The sequence below is a fragment of the Myripristis murdjan genome, chromosome 6 (genome assembly GCF_902150065.1).
Source record: "Myripristis murdjan chromosome 6, fMyrMur1.1, whole genome shotgun sequence".
Classification (NCBI taxonomy): domain Eukaryota; kingdom Metazoa; phylum Chordata; class Actinopteri; order Holocentriformes; family Holocentridae; genus Myripristis; species Myripristis murdjan.
In genome coordinates this window covers 1,117,136-1,130,420 of record NC_043985.1, presented here as the reverse complement: position 1 = coordinate 1,130,420, position 13,285 = coordinate 1,117,136, and the positions used below count along the sequence as shown (strand labels likewise).

Sequence of the window (13,285 nt, the reverse complement as noted above, 5' to 3'; positions counted from 1 at the left end):
GGCCTAAGCCATGTCTTATGTGCTCTACCAGTTGAGCTACTGGGACTCCCCGATAATGCTTAGTTCTAATGTTCACTGAATAAACTGATTAATAAATAGATAACCATATAAATAGATCAATGTACAAATAAATGGATAAATAAATAGAAAAGTCTATAAATAGTTACATGTACAAAGAAGCGGATAAAAAACAGATACACATATTTCTGATGTGTTTTTCTTTTGGACCCTGTTATTGTGTTTTGTTTTTTGTTTTGTATTGTTTTGTTTATTTTTGAACAGGGCCTAATCATTTTTGAATGTAAATTGTATTTCTGTATGGTATTTATTTATTTATTTTACTTCTTATTGTTTATAGGAAAATCTGGACCAAACCATGTTGCCATGCTTGGTGGCAGCACATCCAAGACACCTGGACAGACAGAGACTGGCTGCTCAATTTTAGAATGAAAAAATCCACCTTCAGTCATCTCTGTGAAAATCTGCGTCCAAGGCTCACTTGACAGAACACAAGATACCGCAAGGCAGTGCCAGTGGAGCTGCGTGTAGCTGTATGTTTGTGGAGGCTGGCCACCAATCTTGAGCTTCGATCCATTTCTCATCTGTTTGCTGTGGGAATATCCAGTGCTTGTATGTTCACTCAACAGGTTGTTGCTGCCATCAATGACATACTAAAGCCATAATACCTGCACACACCTTCACATGCAGAGTTTGAGGAAATAGTCAAAGGATTCCGTGACAGATGGGGGTTCCCACACTGTGCAGGAGCTGTGGATGGCACTCACATTTGCATCCTGGCACCATCTAATAACCCAGCTGACTACTACAACCGCAAAGGCTACTATTAGATCATCCTGCAAGGTGTTGTGGACCACAACATGAAGTTCTGGGACGTCAATATTGGTTGGCCTGGGAGGGTTCATGATGCCCGTGTGTTTTCAAACTCCTACCTGTTTGAATGAGGACAGAACGGAACACTTTTGCCAGGTTGGAAGGAAACCATCCAAGATGTGGATGTACCTCTTGTCATACTGGGAGACTCTGCGTATCCACTGCTGCCATGGTTAATGAAGCCATACCCAGAGGGCAGAGGGATAACGCCACAACAGACTGCGTGACAACAGACTGAATGACTGTGGAGAGGGCTTTTGGGCGCTTAAAAGGAAGGTGGAGATGCCTGTTAAAAAGGTGTGACTATGATGTCAGCCTAATCAGTGACATCATCTTGTCCTGCTGCATCCTCCACAACTTCTGTGAGAGTCATAATGAAGAATACATCTGCAGTGAAGATGATGTGCCTGATGCAAGACCTGACCCTGCAGACCGACAGATTGGTATTGATAGTGGGGCAAATATTAGATATGCACCGTGCGCTCATATTTCAGCTCTGTAGTAAGGAGCTGAGATGTCACAGAAGCTCAGTTCAGTATTTTTTTGTCAGTGGTTTGTACATGATTTCAATGTAATGGTCTAATTTTGTAATTGTATTGTACATTTGCATTGTGCCACTGTGTAGACACAGTGGCACAATGCTTTTGGTGGCCTTCCTTCATACTACGCCAGCACGGGATTTTACCTGTGTCTACACCGGCAGTCACCAGGGAGAGGAGGAAGCGCAAGCGGTGCAAACGTAAACAAAGGAGGGGGAAGAGAGCCGGGATCCACGCTAGGCTAAAGGCTAAAGGCTAAAGGCTAACCCCTCCAGACCAGCAGCACCGTCGCTCTTGCTCTCTAATGTTCGCTCCCTCGACAACAAGCTGGATGAGCTACGCTTGCTAAGAGACACCCGCAAAGACTGGACAGACTGCTGTGTGCTTGCTTTTATGGAGACATGGCTCCATGGAAACATCCCATCCCTGCAGGAGCAGAGCACTGAACATTGTCAGAGACCCCTCTCCCCCGCTCCACAAATACTTTGAGCTGCTGCCATCAGACAAACGGTTGAGAAGCATGAAAAGCAAAACCACCAGAATGCGCAACAGCTTCCTCCAGAAAGCTGTTAGACTTTAAACTGCTGACTTTACCATCACTCGGGGATCCCAAGTGAGAAATGCTCTCTCATTTTGTGTGCACTACTGCTGTATGTGCAGCTTAATGACAATAAAGCTTGATTTGATTTGATTTGATTTGATTTGATATTTTGACACACTAGGTGGCGTAACCTTTACTTGGTTCAAGCAAGTGGGGCACCTGCAGGGGCAAATGTTATTGTGGGTGCGCGATGCGTGCTAGATAGATGCAGCCACAAAATGTCGAGAAGTTGCCCAGAACTACTCAGAGAAGCAGTAACTTTAACTGAAGAGGCTCTCAGCAAAACTCCTCCGGCTCCGGCAGACTTCCAGACTTCAGACCTAAGCAATCGATTAGGCTAGATTCGCGTTAGTCCCGCCCACTGACTTTGATGGGTGACTTTGACAGATAAAATAAATTCATGAAGCACTGCAACACCGGTACATGAAATAATTAAATAAATAGTGAAATAATTAATTAAGTAGTGAAATAATTATATATATGTTTTTACATTAAATGAGCTGGTATTTTAATGAATTAATGACACATTTAATGACACATTTATTTATTGAATTCCAATTTTAATTAATTAATGACACTTTTAAGTATTTATTTAAAGATGTATTTATTTATTTCATTCTGTCCCTTTTAGTCCTCCATATCAGACACTCAGTGCATGCAGAAATAAAATATAATCAGCAAAATATAATCAAAATAATAATATAGGCTACTTTGTGTGTTCAGCTAATATGTGTGTGTAAGTGGTATGTGTGTGTTAAGACTGTGACTCTGCACCGCGTCCGCTGCGAGCAAAGTTTACCAACTGACTTTATGTCAGAAACCAGCCAGTAAGAGCGAGCAGATGGTAAAAAAAGACCCGACTGGTGTGTCGGCAGTGAGAGACCCCATGCCAGCCGCATTCAGCCTGTCTGCTCAAAAGCACTGCGTCTGTTACCAGTCAAGTTTAGCAGAAACTCTACTGACTATCAGTGATTACAGACCGAGGGAAGAGCGAGCTGAAAAAAACCACCACTAACCCTGACCCTGACCACTACTGAAGAGAGACGCGACGTGAGCTGTCAGACCTGAGTGAGTTGACCCTGTGTGTGTGTGTGTGCGAGCGGGGCACACGGCGTAGGGGAGGGTCACTGTGTGTGTTGTGTGTGAGTGGCGTGCCTCTGTACTGTGTGTATGTAGGGGAGGGTCGCTGTGTGTGACTGGCCTATCACACACCGTGGACACAGTCAGCTACCTAATGAAGATTTTCATTCATCACGAGCAGGGGCGCCGCCAGGGATTTTGGGCCCCATGAAAAGAAATCTGATTGGGCCCTTGTATAGCCGGCCAATAGGCCGGCGAAAAATTTTGATGCTGTTTTATATAAAACGATGCATTTTAATGATATTTTTGACCATCATTCCCATATTTGTGAAAAGAACAACATAACAGTTACTTGGTTACTGCTCACTATCTCCCTTGTAGTCCCGCATGCAGGTCTAATTTATCTCCAAAACTGTGGACTCACAGGGGGTGGCATTGGATTTGGGGTTAAAAAATACATATATGAGGCTATATGGTCGCTGCAATTTAATCCTCTGATTTCAAGAAAATATAAACATTTCTCTGATTGTGTTTAGAGCAGTCACTCAGTCTACATGCACCAGAAATTTTCTCCTCTATTCCTACTGCAAAGCAGGGGGGTGAGAGTCCCAAACTACTGACCAAACATTCTATTTCAGTGATAGCTGAATTTCAATATACACTACTCACAAAAAGTTAGGGATATTTGGCTTTCGGGTGAAATTTATGGAAAATGTAAAAAGTTCATGCTAGTGATATTATATCATGAAAGTAGGGCATTTAAGCAGAAGCATACACTGGTGATTTCCTCATCTCAAACAATTTACTGAAACAAAAGCCAACAACAGTGGTGGGTATACCACAACAAAAAATGTCAATGTCTCAATAACTTTTCATGTGCCCTTGAGCATCAATTACAGCTTGACAACGACGTCTCATGCTGTTCACAAGTCGACTTATTGTCTGCTGAGGCATGGCATCCCACTCTTCTTGAAGGGCGGCCCTCAGGACATTGAGGTTCTGGGGTACAGAGCTCCAGCCTCTACACGGTGACTCAGCTGATCCCATAGGTTTTCTATGGGATTCAGGTCTGGAGAAAGTGCAGGCCACTCCATTTGAGGTACCCCATTCTCCAGCAACCATTCCCTAATGATACGACCTCGATGAGCTGGAGCATTGTCGTCCATGAAGATGAAATTAGGCCTATGTTGTTCATGCAGGGGCACAATGACTGGATTAATGATGTTATTCAGGTAGTATGGGCTTGTCACTGTACCATTCACAAAGTGTAGGGCAGTTCTGTACTGACTAGACACACCTGCCCACACAGTAACACCACCACCACCAAAGGCTCGTCTGGTGACAACAGTGGCTGATCCTTGATGTCTCCAACATCGTTGGCGGCCATCATTTCCGCTCAACATGAATCGGCTTTCATCAGAGAACAGCACTGAGGCCCACTGGTCCCTCGTCCAGCGTAAATGCTCCCTGGCCCATGCAAGACGATGACACCTGTGCCTGGTGGTGTGGTCAGGTACCCTTGCAGGTCGTCTAGCACGCAGACCATGCTGATGTAAACGGTTTCAAATGGTCTGACGTGACACTTGGGTGCCTCTCACCTCCCTTAAACGTACCTGGAGTTGAGTGGCATTCATCATCCGGTTCCGTAGGGCGCTGTTCACAATGAAGCGGTCATCAGTGTGGGATGGGGCCAAAGGACGTCCACTTCTATGCCTTTCTGTGACTCTTCCAGTCTCTCTGTATCTCTGTTGCAACCTACTGATGACACTCTGTGACACTCTAAGCTCAGTGGCCACTTTCGTCTGAGAACATCCTGTTTGAAGCCTCGCAATGGCGAGGTGCTGCTGATCAATTGTTAGGTGTCGTCTTGGTCTCATGATGTCAAAATGTGAACAGCATGATGAGGAGGACTGTTTAAATACCAATTCTAATTGAACCAGGAAATTTATTGGTCGTTTCATGGATCAAACACCTGATGTGAATTTTGCCGTTAATCTCCTTGTTAGAGAACAGCAACTTGTGCAAAAAGTACTGAAACATTGAACAGTTGGACATGTGCATTCAAAAGTTTACAGAAGGTCACATTAAGTTCACCTGTAAAGGTTATAATGCATTTTAGGTTCATCCTGAAATTTCACCCGAAAGCCGAATATCCCTAACTTTTTGTGAGTAGTGTATATATATATCCCCATAAAGTTAGAACAAGGTATTTAAAAAACAATACAATACAATTTCACAAAAAGAGTACAGAAATGAAAATTACAGAAACCCTAAATGCCACTGTGTGTGTCATCTAGCCAATGACAGGCAGAATACTAAGAATCACTTCACTGTCATGGTTAACAACAAAGTGAGGTAATAGAATAACAATGCTCTTTTGTCCGGGCGGGGAATTGAACCCGTGGTCTCCTGCATGGCAGGCGGGGACACTGTCCGTTCTGCCGACGGAGCTTGTGTACTTAAAGGACAGTTGGGCGGATACTCCACTCATGTTGATCACTTCGGAAAAACCGCAAAGTCCGATCGGCTTGAAGAGCTAGCGCGGCTACAGGACCAAACCATTTCATGCAGATGGGGGGGGTTTACTTTGTGGTCAATGAGGATTTTTAACTTTTACTGCCAAAAACAAGTAAAAACAAAGAGATCATAATGACAGTATTATTTCTGAAATATATATAGGCTATATTTACTCGATGATGGTTTAATAATTTTGTATTAGTTTTTATCTATTTTTTGGGGCCCCTGTCAGGCAAGGGCCCTTGGAATTGTCCTAACTTTTCCCCCATTTACGGCGCCCCTGATCACGAGCACAGATATTGACTCATATTACTCAGATCATACTCGTACTCGGCAACAGTGCTATATCCGTATCGGATACTCGTTTCAGCCGAGTATCCAGCTCATCCCTAGTTTTTATGTACTGTTCTGTAAGAAAACAAACCATTTGTTTTTCCCCTCAAGATCAGTTTTCTCACAATAAAATCCTGGCTCTGTGAAAACATACATGGCAATAAACTGTTTTTATGTGTTCACATGTGCATACTCACAAACCACAACAGTAGGCTATACTGTTGTTATTATTTTTTTTATTACATCATTTTATACCATATCATTTGGCAGACTGAGGAGGAATAATTTAGAATAATTTAATAAACGGAGCCCAACAAAAATGAACCCAGCTCTTGTCACTTTGTATAACTGTATTTGTTTTTCAACTCTAAACAGAAATACTCTGAGATTCAACATGAACATACTGCTGGCTCCTGTTCCATGAAAGAAATTCCAACTGAAAAAAATCTTTGTTGCTTGGTTCACCACCACGCGGTGTCTGATCATAAAGATTTGGCTGAGGCTGAGGAGGTGGTGGGAGTGGAGGCATCTGTGCAACCCAATCTCCTGGAGCTGGGGAAGGCGGAGGATAATGTGGACGCATGGATGGACCCCAGGATGTTGCATGTTGTGGTGCATGGCTTTGCTGAGATGTTCCCTGAAACAATGTCTGCATAAAATTCATTAACATTGTAAATGTGGCTGCTTGCTGCTCGTGCAGCATCCTGAAACGCCTCTCTTCAATCTTCTGCTGCATATTCATCCACTTCATAAGCGTGGCATCCTCCCTCTCTTGCCTTGTGTCTTGTGCTCAATTTAACTCCTCCATGAACCTTTTGAATTCTTGAAATCTTCCAGCATCCTTCGCCTTTCTCTTTCTGCTATGGCAAGAAGTTGCTCATTTTCCTCCTCAATGTTCATAGCTGCATTTTGTCCTGTTGTTTTGTCCTTAAAAGTGTGTGTTCAGTTGTGAATTAGCAAATAGTTTAATACTGTATGAACATTAGAATACATAGCAATATGGTAAGTTGTACATTTATTTTTCTGTGATTTATGACATATGCTATTCTAATTTTTTTTAAAGGAATAACCTGTACTCTGTTGTAATTCTGAAGACTGCTGAAAAAGTAGGCTATTGTAGTAATATGGCAGAACACATTTGAGGAACAAGGAGGTGGAGGCTAAGCAGTGAGCAAACGACCGCTTGCTACTTACCACTGTCAGAGGTGTTGAAAAAGACACATCGGCAGACGCTAGCTCGGACTCACTGGTGGAAGCTGGTTTTGACTCAACCACACTGACTGGGGAGCTTGTTGGACGACTGCCCAGAATGGAAATTTGTTCTTCTCGTTAGCTGATGCAACCGCTTTTCCTCATAGCATCGCGACTCTTGGTGTACTGTTGGTGCAGTTTCTTCAACTTTAGTTAAGTAAGTAAAGTAAGTAAATTTTATTTATAGAGCACTTTTCACAGCCAGAGGCACAAAGTGCTTAACAGTGCATAATACAGTTAGAATGCAGTTAAAATACCACTGCTCTCTCGTCCTCTCATAACCTCTCTGTTTCATCCTCTCAGAAAACAAGTAAAAAGTCTCTGTATTTTTATGTTTTTTTCGAGCTGGGTCTTGATGAAGTCTTCCAACCAAATTTCAATTAAGCATTTGATCTCCTCATCTCCCCATGTACTTCCGTGGCTCATTTTGTTTTAGTTACGCTGTTGTTACGCTACTTTTGTTTTGCTGAGTCAGCTGGTTAGTGTGACGTAACTTCCTGTACCGTAATTAAATCGAGAGCAGAAGAAGAAAAAAACTTCCTGTCATTGATACGAAGGTCTGAACCATACAAAAAGTTGTTTTCACACTACAAAAGGTACGAACCATGGTTTGTTTGGTCCGGACCGAGACCGCCTCTTTTGGTAGGACCAAATTTTGGTCCTTTGGTGTGGACTGTGGTCTGCGGCACCTTTCACACCTGTAATTTAGGTTCGGATCAAACTGAAAAGTCCGAAATCCGGATCAAACGAGACAGGTGTGACAACGCTCTAAGACACAGGTTTAACTAGTTTCAGTGCAATACTAAGTTTAGATGTTATACTCTACAATCAAACACGCATTCAGACTAATGACCTGCATTTTTCAGCATTTCGGGAATGTACTTTATAAATGTGGTGCCTTCACATTATAGAGCAGATGGAGGCAGAGTCAACTGTATGTGGCCATTTTGGTTTGCAATCAAACAGAGCTGGAAAGGTCCCTCACATTAGGCCTAATCTTATTCTACATCCCAGACAATGTACTCACAAACTAGTAAATAAAAGGCCAATAAAAAAGGCCATTAATATTAGTTCTGTCAAGGGACTGTAGACTTAAAAAATGTTCTCCTTTATATGAGTGCTGACAGACTGGCAACATAATTAGATAAAGTTCAGAGTGAAATTGCGTCTTTAACATTTTTAAATGTCAGCATCCGTTGGTCTCTTAAAAGTGAGAGAAAAAGCCATGAAGGAGAGAGATTAAAAAGTGTCATACATACACAAACAAACATCGACTGACACAAACGTACATGGCTATCCATCCACAAACACACACACATAAATTCTTCTACAGATGCAGATTAATAATGTATATGTGTGTGATTACACCGTCAACTGTACACACAAACCTAAGATGGAGAGAAGCACAACTAAAGGTGAAATGTTAGGAATGGCTTAAGTAAAAAAAAAGAGAAGGTCCCCCAATATGTTGTGTTGACATTTAAGATCTTTGGACTATTTTCATGCTGTAACATTCTAAATAATAACAATTACACAGTGTTTCTTCTGCAATTTTAGTATTTTCCAGGTGGATAAGCCTCTAAATCCATGTCTAGACTATCATTGGCACATACTGTAGATATTCATGTGGAATCTGGTTAAAATGAAGAATCTGAGCAAGTAGAATGAATTAAGGGCCTTAAAAAGGTCAAGTCTGTATCAATTCTGTGGTGTTTCAAAAAAATCGATTCCATGTACTCCATTTTCACGTTGAGCACCTGGCCCTTTAGAAATCTCTGCATGTCTTATAAACAAATTACTATTCAAGCACTTTTATGTGAAAGTTAGCTCAACGTGTTAACAATCAACATGGAGTACCTCTGCACTTTGGGTTTGCGTGGTGCCATTGGTTCATGCCCTGGTGGTGGCAGGTGACCCCAGAAGTCAGGGAAGGCCAGAGTGTTGAATCCTGGGACGGACTTGGTTTGGGCAGCAGCAGCACGATACAGTTTGGGATTGTGGTTGGGGATACATGCACCAAGTTTCTCCAATAACCTGTCCACCATGCTATGATGATGGGCCTCCTCTCCTCCTTCTCCATCATCCTCTTCAGCTTTCTCACCTTGAGTAGCTTTTCCCCTAGGAGGAGAAACCAAGAGAGGGTCAGATTTACAAGAGTCTCAAGCAAGGTTTGGTCAGGCAGCTACTTAAGAAAGTGTTTTATAAAGTTTTGGTGGGATAATGACAAATATGCAATGTTTCGGTCTATATTTTACGAATTGTTTGCATTTGCTGGGGGTCACAAACACTATTCTGGTGCTAGTTTATCCCTTGTGATTAAAGCAAAACTGAACTTTGTTAGAGTGTTGGGTTGTGTAGTTCCCTGGGTGTGATGTGAGTCCACATGGTGGTGAGATCCCCTCACTACTTGCTCTGTGCTCCCCTGGGCTGTTAATCCACAATACTGTGTTTCTCTTTCTTTTTTCTTTCTTTTCTTTCTTTTGTTTTTCTTATTGAACATGAAAGACATAACTAGCACAAGGTTCTGGTTGAATTACTTTGATTATTTTGTCTTCAGTTTAAAAATGTGCTGAAACTGACTTCGCTTACAAGGTATACTTTGAAAGACCAATTTCTGTTGCTGCATCACTGATGTATGGGGACACTTGCGTGACTGATGTACAATTTGTATATGATTATCCGCAGAATGTGCAGTTTCAGAGAATCTTTGAATGAAGCTGATAGCAATGACAGGAGAGGCACTTATTCTCAGGCCGATACAGAAAATTAGAAAGCTCAAAAATAACAAGACTGTAAACTGTATTGTGGAAAGAAGACCCACAGTGATGACTCTCACTTTGCAAGGGCTTGTTTTACTGCCAAAAAAATGCACACAATATTTCTTAAGATAGCTTTAAGGAGCTAAGATAGCTTTACCAGATAACATTTCATTTACTGTTTTCACTTTCACGTTTCATTTCATCATGACACTATGATGAAGGCTTTGTCCAAATATACTGACAGAATAAAGTTCACCTTACCTTGTTTCCCTCCTTTTAGTACAAAAGCTGGGGCTGCTGCTGAGGACACTGTTATGACTATGGAAATCCCACACTTCCAACTGGGCAGCAGCTAGAGAGGAGAAATGACAACAAGTGAGCATCATGCCAGTATCCAACACCACTACTGTCTGACACAACAGCGAAGGGGGAAGGTGAAATAATATCTGATTTTTCAAAATGGGTCAACTATCCCTTGACACACACACACACACACACACACACACACACACACACACACACTACTTGGGCGATCTACATGCTGTAGATCACCCCCCACCAAATGATGTTGGTATTACCAGAACAAGCGGTGAGGCTCTTTGATAGTTATATGTGAAATCAATAAGGATTAATCACGGAGGGGAGGCGTTTTAATCTCTGTCACGGGGATAGATCTTGTGGAAAATCTTGTGTCTCATAATTTTTAGTCTTTTTTTAACTTCTTTTGCAAATTTTTTGTTATTTTTTGGCACGCTTATGTAAAACAAGTAGGGCTGGGCGATATGGACCAAAAGTCATATCCCGATATATTTAGGCTGAATATCGATATACGATATATATCCCGAAAATTTTTTTCCGCAAAGTGAGAGCAAATGTTCAGTCATAGTCAAAGCCAAATATGACCTGACGGGGCTGGAGCTTTTTCGGATTGTGGATGGCTTGTGGCTGGGGCTTCTGCAGTGTTCCTGGTAGTATCTGGGGGGCAGGAGCTACAACAGGAACGTCCTCTGGCTCGGCCCTCTCACCTGCCGTGTCTCCACTGAGAGGCCGAGTAGGAGGAAGGTTCCTGTAAAGTTACTGGGCGGTTGCGCGACCATGACCGGGGCATCAAAATGCGTGTTGTTAAAAAAGCCTGTTGTTAGCGTTAGCTAACGTTCCCTAAAGCAAACGTTAGCGCCCCTAAAAATGCCGGCTAAAAAGTGTGTTGTTAGCGTTAGCTAACGTTAGCTAGCACATTAGCGTTAGCATGGTAGTGCTGGCCGTGTTGCTAAGGACGCCTAGCGCCCGGCTGTTTGCTTTCTGTTGACACCACATCGCGCCGTGAGTAAATCCAATCAGCACCAAGTAAACCCCAAGCTCCACCCAGGAGTTTTTCGGGGCCGCTCAGAGTCCCTACCCCGAGGCAGGGCCGTTTTTTAGCGCCTGTAAAAGTTAAGGAACTCTCTCCTTCGGGGTAGTTCGGCCTCGGCCCCATAAAATTATCCTGAGAGTGCCGGAGTGTTTGTTCCTGCCCCTCCCCTCTCTGTGCACGACAGAGGAGGGGCGGGGGTGCGCGGAGCAGTGCAGAGAGCTCCGGGTCAGCAGCGCAGCAGAGCGAGGATCACAGCGCAAATGAACTATATCGATATAGTCTAACTCCATATCACATTTAAAAATATATCGATATAATTTTTATATCGCTATAACGCCCAGCCCTAAAAACAAGTACAATTTTGGGGGTAATTTTGCAGGCATTTAATTCTAAATATGTTTTGGAAAACAATCGAGTAAATTTGCTTTGCTTTAAATGGGTTAAAGCTAGACTTAGAATTACCATCAAACAGTGCCACTCTGTATTTCTAGATGTGTAAAATGTTAATTCTACTTGTCTATATTTTCATTAGCAAAATTATACCTGAAATCCTGTGTTATTTTCAGTGACTACATTACAAGTACCAATCTTTAAAATTAGATCATTACTGAAGGGAAAGTATTACTGTATGCATAAACAGTTTCTCTTCAACCATGGCTGAGCAACACTCAATTCCTTTATCAAGCATTTTCACTGGAGTTCTGACCTTGTACACATCCTTCAGCAGAAATCTGTGGCTCTGCGGAGCAGGTGAAGGAATCAGCTGTGGCATTGCTCCTCCTCCTGTCCCTCCTGGAGTAGCTGTTGAGAAGCAGAGCTTCCTCGTCTGAGGAGGATGATGATGGTGAACTTTCCGCGAGCTCTGAACCTGAGTCCAGCTCCTGGCAGACACAGAGAAGATGGTTTCCAGTGCAATATGCTCAGGGGCAATCACAATACTACACACTTGTTTCATTATGTCTACAATGCCAGCATAATATGTACAGCATAAAAACTACATATCCACTTTATAATTTATGACTTTCCTTTTTCAGGTGTTTTAATATTGCCTCTGTTGTTGAACTGTTATTATTTTATTGTTTGATTTTTTATTATTATTTTTTTCTATTAATTATTTTTGATTTCCTTATTTTATTTTATCATTCCATGTCCATAATTTTGGTGAGATCAGATATTATTTCAAATGTGATGCTCAGACACATATGCCTTTTATGGGTAGAAGAAAAAAGGCATAAGGATGCTTTTTTTTTTTTCAGAAATGCTTCTCCAGCTGCTGTCCCTCACTAGGGTTGGGTACCGAAACGCAGTGCCAATAGGGCACCGGTTCCGACGTAAACGGTAGTAGCAAGACCGAATAAGAACGAAAATTTCGGTGCCGGCCCCTAGAGTTCCAGTGTCAACTTGCGGTTGTTGAACGTGACGTCAGTGCTGCTACTCCGCACACTTGTTGATCAGAACTGATAGTGAGAGGATCAATAAAGATGCCGAAGGCAAAACGCTCCAAGGTTTGGCTACATTTCACGTCTAAGGAGGATGCAGACTCTGTCACATGCAACAGATGCCTTAAAGCAACATCATGCAAGGGAGGTAACACGTCGCTGTTTACATCTGTACTTATTGGTGATTGGATCACTCAGGACGCACGTTAATGCAAGGTGGACACTATAGTCCAGTAATTTTAGGCCAAAATTGGGGTCAACCTAGGACAAATTGCAAGAGAAGCAAACTCAACTGATTTTGTATCCTCAGTTTGTCCTGAGTGAGGGGAAAAAAGTCCCAAGAAATCCCATTGGTGGAAAGTTTTGAAAATCACCTATTTATGACCACATATTACCAAAAAACACTGTTTTTAAGACACGGGAAAGGGGTTCAAAATTTTACTTTCAGATATCACTATAAAAATTTACAAGATGATTACACACACAAAGACAAGAAAAAAGTCTATTACAAGTTCTTTGAATTA

General features: G+C 42.2%; 1 protein-coding gene across 1 annotated transcript in view; it reads right to left on the bottom strand.

Annotated features, from left to right (window-relative positions):
- agbl1 (AGBL carboxypeptidase 1) overlaps nucleotides 1-13,285 on the bottom strand; it is a gene marked incomplete at its 5' end in the record, with an annotated part of 188,366 nt that overhangs the window by 102,847 nt on the left and 72,234 nt on the right. The window contains 3 exons of the mRNA XM_030053330.1: nucleotides 9,070-9,330; nucleotides 10,233-10,323; nucleotides 12,029-12,203. Coding sequence (XP_029909190.1) covers nucleotides 9,070-9,330; nucleotides 10,233-10,323; nucleotides 12,029-12,203 — 527 coding nt within the window. The remainder of the gene's footprint in view (nucleotides 1-9,069; nucleotides 9,331-10,232; nucleotides 10,324-12,028; nucleotides 12,204-13,285) is intronic.